General features: G+C 43.2%; 1 protein-coding gene across 1 annotated transcript; it reads left to right on the plus strand.

The window, feature by feature from the left end:
* Nucleotides 1-10,630: 10,630 nt before the first annotated feature.
* LOC125152171 (C-C motif chemokine 3-like) lies at nt 10,631-12,529 on the plus strand. Its single transcript, XM_047834012.1, has 3 exons — nt 10,631-10,936; nt 11,535-11,649; nt 12,053-12,529. Exons 1-3 carry the CDS (start codon nt 10,861-10,863, stop codon nt 12,141-12,143), a joined length of 282 nt encoding a protein of 93 aa, XP_047689968.1. The 5' UTR covers nt 10,631-10,860; the 3' UTR covers nt 12,144-12,529.
* The last annotated feature ends 2,760 nt before the right edge of the window (nt 12,530-15,289 follow it).

Genomic DNA, 15,289 nt, shown 5'->3' on the forward strand with positions numbered 1-15,289 from the left:
TGCTTTTCCCCATTTTCTAATTGTATTGTTTGTTTGTTTACTGTTGAGTTTTGAGAGTTCTTTATATATTCCAAATACAAGTCCTTTGCCAGATCTGTGGTTTGTGGATATTTTCTCTCACTCCATACCTTGTCTTTCACCTTGTTGACAGGACCCTTGGAAGAGCTACTCTAAAATTTTTATGAAGTCTAATTTATCAAATTTTCCTTTTATGGGTCATACTTTTTGTGTCAAACCTAAAAACTCCTTGCCTAGTCTTAGGTCCTGAAGATTTTCTCCTACATTTTTTTTCTAAAAGCTTTATAGTTTTATGTTTTACATCTATTTTGAGTTAATTTTTGTGTAAGTTATTAAGCTGAAGTCAAGACTTTTTTTTTTTTTTGGTCTATGGATGTTCAGTTGCTCCAGCACCATTTGTTAAGAGGCTATTCATCCTCCATTATTTTTTCCATAAATATTTGACAGAACTTGCTTATGCAGCCAGCTAGGTATGAGGTTTTTTCCCCAAAAGAATTTAATTACTGATTTAATTCCATAATAGAAAAAAGACTATTCATATTTTCCATATCTTCTTGTTATATAGCCTTCTTGTATCAGTCAATTATATTTCTGAGAAGGGAGAAAAGGGACTACATTTCAAAGCAACAGCAAAATTTAGCAAGCATGTGCTAGCCTGAGCTGGGGAAGTGACTTGGGTTTGGATTTTCAGGGTGCTTGATCAAAGAAGCTGGAACACCAGACTGGATAAGGAGGAGCTTATTGACTTGGGAGTACTCCTTGGATACAGGTTATAACTACCTGGCAAGGATCCCAGGGATTAATAAAAATTTGCTGCCAGGAAAGCTCTGGAAGCCTGGAGAAAGCAATGGATCATGCTGACTGAAGTTAAAATACCTGACTTGCCATGACAGATGGAGGAGAAAGGTTCATAGAGGTGAGCATGCTGGAATGGATATATTGTGTGAGGCTGGAAGACCCACCAGATTGTGTTTCATGGTAAATCCCAGAGACCACACTATCCACCGAAACCATCAGGATTCACTGTTAAGAGGGCACTAGCAACTCTAAAAAGCTCTGTGGTATCTCTCCTCTGCAGGCTAGGGCTGATGGGAGGAGTGGCTGCATTAAACTTGGCCCATTGATAGCAACTGGGATGATGTCGTCCCTCTTTGAATCTTCGAAAGTATATCTTTGATCAGTTTTGTAAAAATTTTAGCCATTATTAGTCTTCTCTCTCTCATCTCATTTTGGGATTCCAATTTACCAGATGACAGATACCTTCCTCTAGCCTCTATGTCTTCATATTCTCTCTTTTGTATTTTCTATTCTCCTGTTTCTCCTTGCTTCATTTTGATAGGTTTTAACTTTATTAACATCTCTTCTGTTGTATTTAATCTGCTCTGAATTTTTATTTCAATTATTGCATTTTTCAGTTCTGGAATTTGCTTTTGACTTTTGCAAATCTGCAGTCATAGTCATTACAGTTTTTAGTGCCTTGCCAAAAAGTTCAAGCTTTGTTTGTCAAGCTTTTTGTTCACTAACATCTGGAATCGTGTTTTTAAAACTTTCAGAGTTTCAGATTTTGAGACCACCCAGGCACCCAGGTGTCCAAAGAAGGCCCTCTGTCTGTTTAGAGGCTGGTTCACTTTTTTTTTTAAGTGTTTATTTTTGAGAGAGAGAGAGAGAGCACGTGAACAGGGGAAGTGCAGAGAGAGAGGGGGACAGAAGATCCCAAACATGCTCCCCATTGACAGCAGAGAGCCCCACGCAGGGCTTGAACCCACCAACTATGAGATCATGACCTGAGCTAAAGTCAGATGCTTAGCTGACTGAGCCACCCAGGCCCCCCAAGAGCTGGTTCACTTCTAATTTACTCTTACTTCTAAGGCATCAGCCCAAGCAGAGAATGGTTTCCTAAGGTCTCTTCACTGGGGCAGCCCTGGACTCTTCATTTTCCTCGAAAATGAAAATGTAAAAGTGTAAAAGGTTCAGATTACCTCCCCTGCAACCTCTCCTCAATTGCAAACATCTTTAGTCTAGAGGAGATCTCTAATGCCAGGGTCACATCTATGGATTTCCGTCTTTTCTGGGATCTTAGACCAACAATTCCTTACTTCTTGCTTGCCTAGCTTAGGCTCATTCTTATTAGGGAATTGTGCATTCCTGATAACTCTGTTTCAGGTAGAACAAGGGCACGTTAAGAGAGGGTTAATTACAGGCTAATTAAGAATGTGGTACTTGCTCTGGTCTGCAGGCTTGATTCCAATGTTACTAGCTGTGTGACTTCAGGTGACTTTCTTAAACGTACTGAGACTGTTTCCTCATATGTCAAAGGGAGATAATCAGTATATACAACACAATGATATTTTGAAGACTAGACAATGCATGTAAATTCCTTGGTACAGGATGTGATGTGGCTCATAGTGAGTCCTCGAAAACTGTTAGTTTTTATTCTTAAGAAAGCGGAACTTAAGAAAATGCATAAATATGCATGATTGAATGCCTTGATTTGTTGTTCATACAAGTGGCGGTTTCCCTGGTGCATATAAATCTGCATTTGTTTTGAATACTTTGCTTATTCTTCAGCCTATGAGGAATGTGTCAGCAGCCTAAAGCCTGGTATCATTAGAATGACACCCTTTTTCTCTTGTCTTCCCTTCCTGCTCAGATGTCCCTAAATATTCCCTCTCATTCTTTCCAACCAATGAAACTGCTTTGTCAGGAAAACCAAACCAAAGCATATAATAGTCAAAAGTCCAAGATTCACCTAAGAAAGCAAAAATAATCTTTATTATTCTGACATGTGTAACAGAGTACAGCGCTCATTAAATCTCAATATGCATCTATTGATGGATTTGGTCCAGTGTCTACTCAGAGACAGAAGAACAGTTTTTCACTATCACACTGAATATGGCAACCACTGTATGACTGACTGGGAAGAGACTTGGGGATAAGAGGGTGTCATATGATTGCTCGGAGAAAAACACCAAATAATAAAACAATTTATAATATTTAAATAGCTTAACTAAATAAAAGTTTTCAGAATGCGGTTAGGAGAAGGGAGAGGGAATTTCTGGAGTTGTGGCAGCAGCTCTCCGGTTCAGGTCCCTGCTGCTCAATCTACCCACACCTCTAACGGGTTTCTTCTGGACCATTTGGATTCTCCTCCAGGCCCCTGATGTATTCCTGGACCTAGGCACTGCTGGGGTTGACACAGAAATACTGTGTCAATTTGTTTGGCAACAAATCTATGGAGAAGGCAGAAGTATTATATAGAGAATGAGTAAGGACATTCTTGACCACCTGTGGGCACTTCATCTTCATCCCTGTGGGCAGCTTAGGGCTGGTCCACCTTATCAAGCATCATGTCCCAAACCTCAAGGATTCCTGGTTCTCCCCTGAGTGATTTATGGAGATAACTCAGGCCACTTCCTTTCTGCTGTTTCTTTCTTCTCTCCTCTCTCTTTCTGGGCATGACCTCCTTGGCTCCCTGCAGACCCAATCCCATGTCAGGAAACAGCTCAATGGCCTCTCTGTGTGTCCTGCATGCACAAAAGGCCCCCAGAAGACTAGGCCTTCTTAGGACAACTCCTTATCTACCAGCTGGAGCACTCCCTGCTCTGACTCCTGTGAACACTCCCAACCCCCACATCTTGTGTCTCCCCAGGGCTAGGCGGGAAGACTGATACTTCCACGATACCATGTTTGGGGCACTGGTCACTGGTCTTAAAATAGGCAACCACAGTGTTGTGGGAGATCTTCAGGGACATACAGGCAAAGCAGCAGGGGGATGTGGTGTAAACCTTATCTGTGAGGGAACAAGAATAGCAAAAGTTGCTCTGGAGCCCAGGCAAGTCTGAGAGGGTCTGGAAGAGGTGAAGAGAGATAGCATAGCTCAGAGTTGAGGCATGGGAGGAAAGGAAACTGGAAATAATTTGGCTTTTTAATTAATTTGTTTGTTTCTCATTACATTCCCTAGTCTTGTCTCTGGATTTGTCTAGTTTGGTCTCTATCTTAATCTGCAGGGAACCAGCCTATAGAGCGTCTACTCCCTTCTCCTAACTTTCTTTAGGGTAAAAAAATTTTTTTTTAATCCATTAAATCATATGGAAACTGAGTGAAAGTTGGAACAATTTTTATAACTCTTGGGAATTGCTGAGGTGATTCTAAAATTTACCAGCACCAATAAGATCTCAATAGACCTAGATTCTACCTTATGTTAATAATCCAATAAACTAGACCTCAGTGATCTCATCTGAGAAATAGGATAACCTCTCCTAACTTCCATTCTGCAGCCTTGATCAATGGACTCCTTTTGAACCCTTCTGAGGAAAACAACCACATCATTTTGAAAGCCCACTTGAGGCTCTCAAATGTCACATGCTGGTTCTCAGGCCACAGCACTAGGAAGGTGTGGATCGACTTCTGGCCAACATATGGGGAGCAACTGTTGAAGGCAAGTGGACAACAGACTCACTTTGTGCATAAGAGCAGGGGGCCATGGTGCAGAGGAGGACAAAGATGGCAGGCACGAGGCCCCTCATGGTGTTGGACAGGCAGAGCATTGTGGGCAGAGCTGAGATGGGGCTTGGGAACTCACTACTGCCAGACTCCTTCTGGGATTTGACCTATGTCTATTCCTTTTTATAGTCAGCCTTGGGCCATGGGAACACAGAAATTGGAGGTGGTGCCTAAGCAAGACATTTTAAGTACAGTGTTGTCATGTGAGTTCTACAACCCAAGGTTTCCTATAGTTATAAGAGAGGTTTAAGGTGCAAACAAGAGTGGTTCAATTACTAATTTAATTGGGGTGCTCAAGAGGAAGTTGTTTATCCAGATGGGGGACTAGCTTCCTTCCATAAAGCAGAGTGTTTTTTTAAATGTTTATTTATTTTTGAGAAACAGAGAGAGAGCATGGGGGTGGGCAGAGAGACAGAGAGAGAGAGACACGGAATCTGAAGCAGGCTTCAGGCTCAGAGCTGTCAACACAGATGCCCATGTGGGACTCTAACCCATGAGCCTTGAGATCATGACCTGGGCCGATGTTGGGTGCCCAACTGACTGAGCCACCCAGGTGCCCCATAAAGCAGAGTGTTCTGATGGACTTCCACAGTGATTCTCCATGTAAATGTGACAGGTGTAATAATGTCATTCAGTGTCAAGCAGTATAAACCAAGCTTAACTACACCCTAAGGAAAGAACATAATTGGAAATCCTGGAGGTACAAGAATAGTAAAAGTAAGGATTAGTTTTTCAGTAATTGGTCTATTTATCAAATACTCCTCATAGACCTGCAATGAAGTCCGGATTTTATACTGGATGAGGGTCAGCAGTCTTACAAATGTCCATACTCTTTCAACCAGAAGCAACTTCTCAGACTCTATCCTAAAGAAATGAACTCATCAATGGGAAAAATTTTAGGGACAATGTTATTTGGTGCAGCTTACCTATAATCAAATAATTAACACCAAACTATATATTCCACGGTGTTGGAATAATGAAGTTAATCCACTGATGGACTGTTAGCCAGCCACATAAACAAATAGAATGACAAAAATACTTGATGTTTACTATTAAATATTAAAAAGATAGATGCAAAATGTTAAATGTAAATTTGTTTTAAAAGTCCTAGGAAGAGGAGTGCCTGGGTGGCTCAGTTGATTAAGCATCCAACTTTGGCTTGGGTCATGATCTCATGGTTTGTGAATTCAAGCCCCACATGGGGCTCTCTGCTGTTAGAGCAGAGCCCGCTTTGGATCCTGTCCTCTGTCTCCCTCTCTCTCTACCCCTCCCCCACCACTACTCTCTCTCTCTCTCTTTCTCTCTCTCTCTCTCTTTCTCTCTCAAAAATAAATAAACATTTTTTTAAAATCCTGGGAAGAAAAAAAAATCAGAAATAAAACCTTCTGTCCATGCCTGTCTGCTCCGCAGCCCATGTCCATGGAATGTCTCTCCTCTACATGACCTGCTTCTCTCTGGGAAAGAGGAATGATTTTGACATTATATAAGGAGAGGAACACTAGCTGTTGGTGTCACCATAATTGTCAACAAATCTGGGACAGATCTGGAGAGAAAGAAGAAAAACTGCAGGACCAGTGTGATGTCTACGATCAGCGTGAGGGAGCAGCAATCAAGAGTCTGAGAAAAGTGAGTCAACTTCTTCCACCCTCTGAGGGGCCCAGCGGGAAGTTGGAGAGATGTCACTGCTCAGAGCTGCTGAGTGGGACACAAAAGGAACCAAGGAAGCAAGGCATTTCTTGTTTGCCTTGAATTTTTGTTTTGAATCTCTGTCTTATTCTCAGTCTCTAGCTCCCTCTTGAGGATAGCTATTGGAACCATGAGCCCTTTCTCCACCTCTTTTAGGGAAACTTCTATTGGAACCATGAGCCCTTTCTCCACCTCTTTTAGGGAAACTTCATCTGGTCTACAGAAATATTTCCCAGAAGACCTCATCCTCTTCTTCTTTTTTTTTTTAATGTTTATTTATTTTTGAGAGAGATAGACAAAGAGCAAGCTGCAAGTGGGGGAGGAGCAGAGAGATAGGGAGACACAGAATTTGAAGCAGGCTGCAGGCTCTGAGCTGTCAGCACAGAGCCCGATGCAGGGCTTGAACCCACGAACCGTGAGATCATGACCTGAGCTGAAGTCTGGTGCTTAACCGACTGAGTCACCCAGGTGCCCCCAGACCTCATCTTCTGTAAGTCAGCAAAGGGTGGAGTTTCTTGGGAGAACTGAGGGAAATCTGCCACTAGACCTGGCATCTGCATCTTGTTAGAGACTGAGCTAAGCCTCAATTTTCCCAGCTACAAATGGGTTCTAACCTTCCTCTGCCTCTTGGATCCAGATACAGGATAGATAAAACCCCTTGGGAAACACCCTAGAACATTTTGAAACCTTTTGTGATGTTCTTTGCTTTCATTTAGGAACCCCAGCTATAGGACTTAAGTGATATGGTTTAGACATCTGTCCAGACCATTGGAACACAACCCTAATAGCAAAAAGGGTAAAGGTTGAGAGTCTTGTGGTGCAGATAAGACTGTGAGCTGAGGAGATGGTCAATAAGGGCAGCTGTGGAGACTTTAAAGATGATGGGCACAGAGGAATGTGGGCAAAGCCAAGACAAGACTGGGCACTTGCTGCTGTCTATATCCTTCTGGGGTCCAAGCCATGTCCTTGTCCCTTCATAGGCAACTCTGGAGCATGGGAAGCCAGGGGTTGGGGATGGACAGAGAAGTTGTTGTATGGTGTCATGTTATGAGTCACATATGACATATGTCACTATGAATCACATATGCTAGGACACCTGGTGTCACATGAAGGCTCAGGGTACACAAGAATAGCTCAGTCACTTGCCTGTTAAACTAACTGTGTAGAAAGGTTTAGGACAGTGACAAGAGGTGAGATGTCGTGTGTTAGAGCTCTATGTGCATGGAGAGATCTACAGATTAATGATTCCTCCCACAGAGCAGATCTGATGCTCAGCCACAGCTCTTTTGACCATACAGACTGACATCTATGGTGATGCTTTAGCATCCTGGGCACACAAGTCACACTTAAACCACACCCTGGGTGAAAAGGACCATGACATCACGTTGATCAGAGCGCTTCTAAGAAAATTATTAACCAATGAAGGGGAAACCAGGAGTTGTCACCAGGGGACCAGGCTTAGCTGGTTCCTTCTACTAAGGGCAGATCTGTCTACAAACTGCACCTCTCGCCTTTTGCGTCCACAAAGCAGACACGTCTGATGCTCTTCAGTGGTGCTTTGATTGCACTGATGTGATGTATATAATGATATCATGGAGTGTTATGTAGCTTGATCTATATTTGATCCAGGTCCAGATGGACAGAATGGAATCAGGGAAGCCGGGGCCACAGGCACGGCAAGAGTGAGAAAACCTGCTTTTTCTTCACTGTTTCATTCACCAAGCACTCTCAGATCTCTATAATATACCATCACTGGGTTTGACAACAGGGAGTAAAAATGAACACACATTAGATAATGGGGTATCTATACAGATCAGGAGCCTTAAGTGTCCTTACTTTTTGGCCCTGAAAGTCAACATCTAGGAAAATATCCTATAGAAATAACTTCACTTATGGAGAAGGTTTTATGGGTTAGATGTTTAGTACAGCTTATTTACAAAATAATTTAAAATTTAAAAAATGGAATCTGTCCAAATGTGCTTCAATAGTGCATGATAATATTAATGCACTGGGCTCATGGTTGAATAAATTAGGCAGCTCTTAAAAAATACTGTAATGATTTGGGAAAGTCTTATGATGTTAAGTATAAATAATAAAAATAAAAAATTACATTCATATCATGATTACAACATTGCCCCTCACCTCCCAGACACACAGTAAAAAAAGTAAAGAAACAAGTTAGCAAACTGAATTATCATAAACCTAGAAAAAAATTGCACTTGAAAGAAATAAACCAAAATGTTAATAGTGGTTAGGTTTGGGTAATAACATATTTCCTATTTTCCGGGAAAGAAATCTTACTCAAATTATGCCTCAGAATTCACATGTGCCACAGTAAGACAGGAAGAATATATAGGCAAACACCCACATCCTTACTGGCACTTGCCTTGCCATCTACTTAGCTTTCAGAAATAAAATAAGTTTTAATCTTTTCTGTATTTTATATATTTTCAAATTAGCTTTTGCTAGGGTGCCTGGCTGGCTCAGTTGGAAGAGCATGCGACTCTTGATCTCGGGTCATGAGTTCAAACCCCACATTGGGTGTAGAGATTACTTGAAAAATAAAATCTTTAAAATAAATTATCTTTTGCTACTTTGGGGGTGATCTACAGTTCACATTACAAATCAAGTACAAACACCCAATTTGAATTAAAAACATTAGTAATGTTGCTTTTTCCTTACTCCTATGAGACTCCCTTCTACAAATGTGGAGAAGACTTTGTGCAGACTTGATCTCTGAGCAGCAGCAGCCATTTTGTAACCATGAAGTGATAAGCTCCACCCCCCCCCAAAGAAAAGCCAACAAAATTTGGGGGGAAATAAGAAAAGAGTCCCTGATGATGTCATTAAGCTGCCAGACAAACCCTGGAAATGCCATCTTGACTTTACATTGAAGAAACAGGAAATGTTCTAGGATTTTTGAGGAACAAGGACTTCCTTTGAAAATTTCTTCACTTTCTTGGGGCACCTGGATGGCTCAGTTGGTTAAGCATCTGACTTTGGCTCAGGTCATGTTCTCATGGTTCATGGGTTTGAGCCCTGCATTGGGGTCTATGCTGATGGCTCAGAGTCTGGAGCCTGCTTCCAATTCTGTGTCTCCCTCTCTCTCTCTGCTCATCCCCCACTCACACTGTCTCTCTCTCTCTCTCTCTCCCTCTCTCAAAAATAAACATTAAAAAAGAAAATGTCTTCACTTTCTCAGTTACAAGAGATGAATACGCCATCACTGATTTAATTGTAGGTCCCTTTTATTTTCACTTTTTTTGCTTTTAGGGTCCTTTTTAAAATTGTTACAAATAAGCTGTGACAAACACCATTATGCATACAATGTTCTTCATCTTTGTGTTTATATCTGTAGGATAGATAATGGCAGAGTACTTTGCTGGTCAAAGGGTAACAACCTTTGAGTTGTTGAGTTGTTGAGTTTAAGGCTCATCATTCACTTAGCCCCCCAGTTAGCCCAACTAACCCAGGGCCTAGCTGTTTTGTGTGAGCCTCAGCCTTTTGATAGTGATGCTGTGAGCTACAAATACCTGGGGTAGGTACTGCTTGTGGTGAGCCCCTCAGACATTTCCCCGACTGGAGCCAATGTTGTGACTGGATCAGCCCTTGTGGTTCTTACGATTGTAACAACCACAGGGAAATTTTAAAATACAAGGTTTATTACTCATAGGGGTACACGGTATGTCTGAGGGTCACCCAGTGAGGTTACTGGTAGAGAGAGAATAGAGTGTAGACCTGGTGTTCTGCTTCTTTTGGTGTTAGGGGTGGGATGCCTGGTGCTTTGTGGGTTCACTATTGGTAAATGTAAAACATAAGAGCAGGAATTAGAGTGCAGGAAGGGAAAAGCAGAGTGGCTCAAGTGGCCAGTGATATCGGTTACTCAGGCCTCTCTGAAGGGAGAAATTTATGGACGGGGCAGCCTGGCTCTTTATCTAGTGGTGTCACAGGCAGTGAGTCTTTGAAATGGGTGCCTCAGCAATCAAAAGCTTACATTACAATCAAAAGAACACTTAGGTTACCATCAAAAGAGCTAATTTCCAGGCACTTATACTACCTGATATTGCAGAGATTTGTACACGTTTGATGATCCAGCCAAAGTCTGAAAGGCCAGCCTCAATCTTGCCCCTTGGTAGCTGAGGCTTCCCCAATTCTGCTTGTCTCCACCTGGGGTGTGTTTTAGCATGGGGTGTGTTTTTCAAGACTCCATGGCATTGTCACCTGTGTCACATCGATGCCATTTGAACAGCTGGGGTGCATATCAGAAGGCCCTTTGGGTGAAATGCTTGATGGATGGATCTGCTCTTGTGAGAAGGCGCCAGCTAACTGGGTCACACCAGCATCTCACCTCCTCTCACTGTGGGAACCATTTCCTCCTCAAGTAGGCAACCAAACCGTTGTTGCAAATAACCTGAACCCTTGAGGCCACCCAGAGCTCTCCTGGCTTTATGCAACTCACGCATGACACCAACACCAACGATTTAAAATCCACCCCACCCACCTTGGTTTCCTCAACTTTCTATCTTTTAATGCCCTGAGGCTGCTTATAAAGAGAAGACATGGCTTAGACCCCAGAAGGAGGCAGTGGCTGCAAGTCCCCAGTGTCAGCTCTGCTTGGCCACTGCTTGATCTCACACTCTGCTGCCCAGCGACATGGAGGTCCCCAATGCTGCCCTGGCTGTCCTGCTTCTCACCGCGACACTCTGTTCCCAGACCTGCTCTTCCTTTTGTGAGTCTGTCTTCCCTTCTCCCTCTTGCCCTGCCCTCCTGCTATCTGCCTGTGGCTTGGACCACAAGGCCAAAGTCTTGTGGCTTAGCCGCTCCAAGTAGAGAACTTCAGAAAGATCTCAGAGACTATTTCCTGAGAAGGATTTTCTTTCCCATGAGGTTTTAGCAATTCTGTTGTCCAGCTCTGGGAGAGAGTGGGAGGAAGTCCCTTTCTAAGGGTAGAAAAATGGACGCCCAACTGGGATTTCGACAAGAGGTAGAATCTGTGTCCAACTGGTTCCCAGGGGTGTGGCCTTGGCTCTCCTCATGAATTCCAGATGCAACTACCCAGGGAGAGGCAGAAAAGGAGTAGTTTGTTTAGAAAACTCAATTCCCTACAGAGAGACAGAGAGACCCCCAAGCCAAGATAGACACTGAAAGAGAGACACAGAAATAAAAATGTCCAGGAAAAGATCTCTTCCTTCTGGATCTCTTTGTACCCACATTGCCACTCCAGAGAAATACTGTCTTCTTCCAGTTCTTCCTGACCCTCAGGGAGTGGCTGGCTTGTCCTTTCTTCTGAAGAGTGACTTAGGGTCTTTCTGTTCTGTCTCTCTCAGTTGGTGCCGACACCCCCACCTCCTGCTGCTTCGTCTATATCTCCCGGCAGATTCCACGCAAATTTGTGGTCGACTATTATGAGACCAGCAGCCAATGCTCCAAGCCCGGTGTCATGTAAGGCCCAGTCTTCCTGCTCAGCCTAAGGAAGGAGATGGGAGGTCTGGGGTGAGGCACCCCTTGAAGGATTCAGCCTTCTGAGACCCATCAGAGCACAGTATGCCAAGGGAGGCCACTGCCATGTTTTCTCACCTGGTCTGGTGCCTGTAGGGAGTCCTGGAAGACCTGTCCCTGGACAGAGGGAAGAGAGAGTTGAGGTGACAGTAAGAGGTTGGCTTTCTGAGTGGACTCCCACTGGAGACCTAGAGAAGGTCATGATCCCCAAGATTGAGGGCACATTTTGTGAGCATATGGATAGACCCTGAGAGGTCTGAGGCAGAGGAGGATGGAGGGATCACAGTGGATCCAGGATTCCCCTGCTAGATTCTTCAGTATGTAATCCTTCCACCCTTCTCCACAGCTTCCAAACCAAAAGAGGCCGGGAGATCTGTGCTGACCCCAGGGAGGCCTGGGTCCAGGAATACATCACCAACCTGGAGCTGAATGCCTGAGTGGCCTAGAAGCTACAAGAAAGGTGTTACATCTATGTGCAGACTGGGGGGCAGTCACCTGAGCCAAGGCAATGACCTTGGAATTCTGGAGGCACTTCTCCTATGGGTCACACCCCCACCCCCAGCCACACGCTACAGCCCTTTTTAACTTTAATTTTAGTTTTTGTATCTTATTTAACTTTTGTAATTTATTTCCATTGTTGAATTGTGTGATGTAACAAATATTTCTGCTGACATCTCACAACATCCTCTCCACCTCCCCACGACCCTCCCTTTTCTGTTCTCACACTCAATATGTGGATCAGTCAGCAGGATTGGCACTGTCTTGTAGCTGTTGTATCATATATATCAAACAACAAATGTTTACGGAGTGGTTTTGCCCATCACGGCTCTTCAAAATATTGAAGGTCCTTATATAAAAGGTAAACCAGCATTTTCCTTGTGATGACTCCATTGATTGTGGTTTCCCAACTAATCAGAGCCACGGGTTGAGAAGAATACTGGGGGTGGGGGGGAGTTTCAAGACCTCTGAAGAGGGACAGAAACCACAAGAAAGGGACAGAGTGCCATACCGTGGTGCCAGACACTTCCTGGAGATACTTTCCTGGAAAGTTGAAACTGACTCATTGTTTTATCACCAAATCATAATTGATGCAATCTAGGAAATCTTTCTACTTAAATGAATACCAAGATGACGCACACTGTGGTATATATTGGTGCATGTGAGTTCATTTTCACAAGTGAAGCTTTCTTCAGAATGATGGTTGATGTCCATTGAGGGCTTAGCAAGTGCTGGGGGATTGGGAGCTTATGTCAGTGACACTCTGGCAAACCTGCCTGCAAGGGCTACCTACCTGCCAGCTGGCTGAGAGCCCTGATCAGCTTCTCTGTTGTTCCACACTCTACTTTCTGGGAGAATATTCTCCATAGCCATATCTGGGGGGAGGCTTGGTGGCTACAGTGGTCAGAATTATAAATAAAACTACAGAATGAATAATTTTTTAGTGTATGTCCCATGCAACCAATATTTGGGATATACTTATAAAAATTATTCATTGTATATCTGAAATTCAAATTTACCTGGGGATCTTGTGTTTTATCTGGGAACCCCACTTAGGGTGAATACTTTTATAGAGGTTGTCTATTTCTTGCTGGATATGGATGCCTAAGGGTTGGATTAAGTTCAAAGCAGTGCTTTTCAACCTGGATTTCATGTTAGAATCACTGGGGAAAGCTTTCTAAAACTGCAGTGTTATGAATTTAGTTCAGGTTTAGTTAGGTGGGGCTGGGCATCAGTGATTTTAAAACTCCCCTGGTGATGTTAACACACAGTCAGTTTGAGAACCACTGTTGGGGTGTAGTCATCAGCTGTTTGGGCCAGCCTTTGGGGTTTCAGAGTCAACATGGCTCCTTTCTAATTTTTCAAGCCTTCTGATCCGGTTTGGGTCACTTCCACTGGATGGTTATTTGGATGCAGAGAATCTGTCAGTCAAGGTCACTGCTAGAAGTGGGTTCAGAATGCCTCTCTTGCAGCACAGCGCTAGTCTTCCCTTTTAGAGACACACCCTCTCCCCTGTGTCACTGACTTCTATCTCCACATTGCCCTCTGCTGCTGAAACAGTGCCATCCATGGGTATGACCAACTCCCCGCCTCTGGCTGCATCCTAGCTCTTTCTTCATGAAGAATGTGATTGTTCATTTTGTCCACAAGATAAATATTTAAAAGGAGGAGGGGTTCTGCAAAGAGGATGGATCTGACTGTTTCTGGGCCCTGTTTTTTCATCCTTCCTAATCTCCCATCTTCCCATTTCTGCTTGTACTAACATCACCTTGCAGTGGAGAACTCTGCTTTTCTAGTCAGCAAGCTCCAGGTCACTGGTGTGCAATCAGCTTGGTGTGCAGCAGCAAGCCAGAAAAGGGCTTCTCTTAAGGAAACTATTTTTTCCCCCTCTCTGCTATCAGACACACCAATTTCAAAGTGAGCAAATCTCTTTCTCAATAGACTTTACTGATTTATGCAAGAGTTAGTCAGTCTCCAACATCCTGAATTTTCCTGTTTGATGCAACCGTGCTAAGAAGATGGACATACTAAGAATACATAATAAGCCATGGGGGTAACCAGCTGGAGGTGTCCTCACTGACTTCGACCTCAGCTTCTTCCCTCAGCCAATTATACGTTCGTTGTGGGGTGTGTGCTACTTATGGCACTGCACCAGTTAGGGATACTTTGAGTTATAGTACCAGAAAGGCTGACTCAATCTGACCTAAGGGATAAAGGGAACCTGTTAGCTCACGTAACTGAAGCTTCAAGAAGTAGATTAGCTTCAGGCAAAGCTTGATCCAAAGCTTTGGATACATGGTCCTCAAGTATGATGATTAACCATGTTTCTTTCTGCATTTCTGATTTCCCTTCAATTTTAGAGCTTCATCCTAGGATGAAGCTGTAAATTGAATCACTTTGCTTGTAGGCACTTTCAGGTTTTACAAGTTACCCCCTTGAAACCCCTTCATTGGGCTTTGAGAGGAGGAAAGGGGATGACCTTACCTTCACAAAGGTGGAACCCACTAGGCTAGCCATTCTATTTCCTTTCTGTCTCCCCTGAGAGTTAGCAAATGATATTGTTCATCAGGGAACTATGCACACAGAGGACCCCTGAAAGAGAGAGACAGAGACAGAGAGAGAAGGAGAGAAGGGGAAGGAGGAGGGGGGAAAGAAAGAAGTATTGGGAGCAGCTGTGTTTCTACCACATGGACTGAGTTTCCCACCGGATTCCTAGAAATAAGATAGCTAAAGAGTATGTACATTTAAACATTTGGTAGGAACTGTGCCATTGCTCTTTGAAAACCCTATAAAAAATTCCACTTTTTGATACTAAAAAAAATAGATCATTTAAAACAAAATGAAGTAAGTATGCCTTATCCAAAAAATTAATATATGCTTGCATTTCTCGTATGTATGTTGAATTTCTCCCTCTTAAATTTTACAACAGAGACCATGGCTGAGTCTACCTTTCTTATACTTAAAAACATCATCTAGGCCAGAAGTCAGCAAACTTTGTTTACAAAGGGTCAGATAGTAAATGTTTATGGTTTTGCAGGCATACAGTCTCTATTGCAAGCATCAACCCTGCCACCGTAGTGGAAAA

The sequence above is a fragment of the Prionailurus viverrinus genome, chromosome E1 (genome assembly GCF_022837055.1).
Source record: "Prionailurus viverrinus isolate Anna chromosome E1, UM_Priviv_1.0, whole genome shotgun sequence".
NCBI lineage: Eukaryota > Metazoa > Chordata > Mammalia > Carnivora > Felidae > Prionailurus > Prionailurus viverrinus.